This window comes from Auxenochlorella protothecoides (assembly GCF_000733215.1).
Source record: "Auxenochlorella protothecoides strain 0710 unplaced genomic scaffold scaffold79, whole genome shotgun sequence".
Classification (NCBI taxonomy): domain Eukaryota; kingdom Viridiplantae; phylum Chlorophyta; class Trebouxiophyceae; order Chlorellales; family Chlorellaceae; genus Auxenochlorella; species Auxenochlorella protothecoides.
In genome coordinates, this window is record NW_011934155.1 from 7,443 (window position 1) to 8,024 (window position 582).

Genomic DNA, 582 nt, shown 5'->3' on the forward strand with positions numbered 1-582 from the left:
ATTGGATGAGAACAGGGCCCATTATGAGACTTGCATGTTCAAAACGGTCAGCATCTCTTCGAGGGCCCTTCAGTGGCATCATGGCACCAATTGGTTCAAAGCCCAGGGACGTGTCAGCTGTACATTTGTTTCCCCACATTGACAACCTTCTCACCCTTAACTGCACCTTCCTCCCTTGCCACCCGCAGGTACAACCTGGGCGAGGGTCTGGTGGGCCGCACCAATAATCTCGCGGCCGAGGTCGATGCCCAGGTGGCCGCCATGTCCAGCGCCAGCCAGTCCGGCAAAGCCGCCGCGCCGGCGCCCGAGGCCGCTGCTGCCGACGGCGGCTCCGGCTCTGAAGCAGCCACAGCCGTGATCACCATCTCGCCCCTGGCCATCAAGGAGCTCCGAGCCGAGACGGGGGCCGGCATCATGGCATGCAAGGCCGCGCTGCGTGAAGCTAACGGCGACGCGCAAGCGGCCTCAGAGGCGCTGCGCAAGAAAGGGCTGGCCAGCGCCGAGAAGAAGGCGGGGAGGGCGGCGGCCGAGGGTGTCATTGGCGCCTACATCCACTCCGGCAACAGGTGCAGGGATGTGTGG

General features: G+C 64.1%; 1 protein-coding gene across 1 annotated transcript in view; it reads left to right on the plus strand.

Annotated features, from left to right (window-relative positions):
* Positions 1-357: 357 nt before the first annotated feature.
* Positions 358-582, plus strand: part of F751_5993 (Elongation factor Ts) — a gene marked incomplete at both ends in the record, with an annotated part of 2,629 nt that continues 2,404 nt past the window's right edge. Inside the window, one exon of the mRNA XM_011398009.1 lies at positions 358-566. Coding sequence (XP_011396311.1) covers positions 358-566 — 209 coding nt within the window. The remainder of the gene's footprint in view (positions 567-582) is intronic.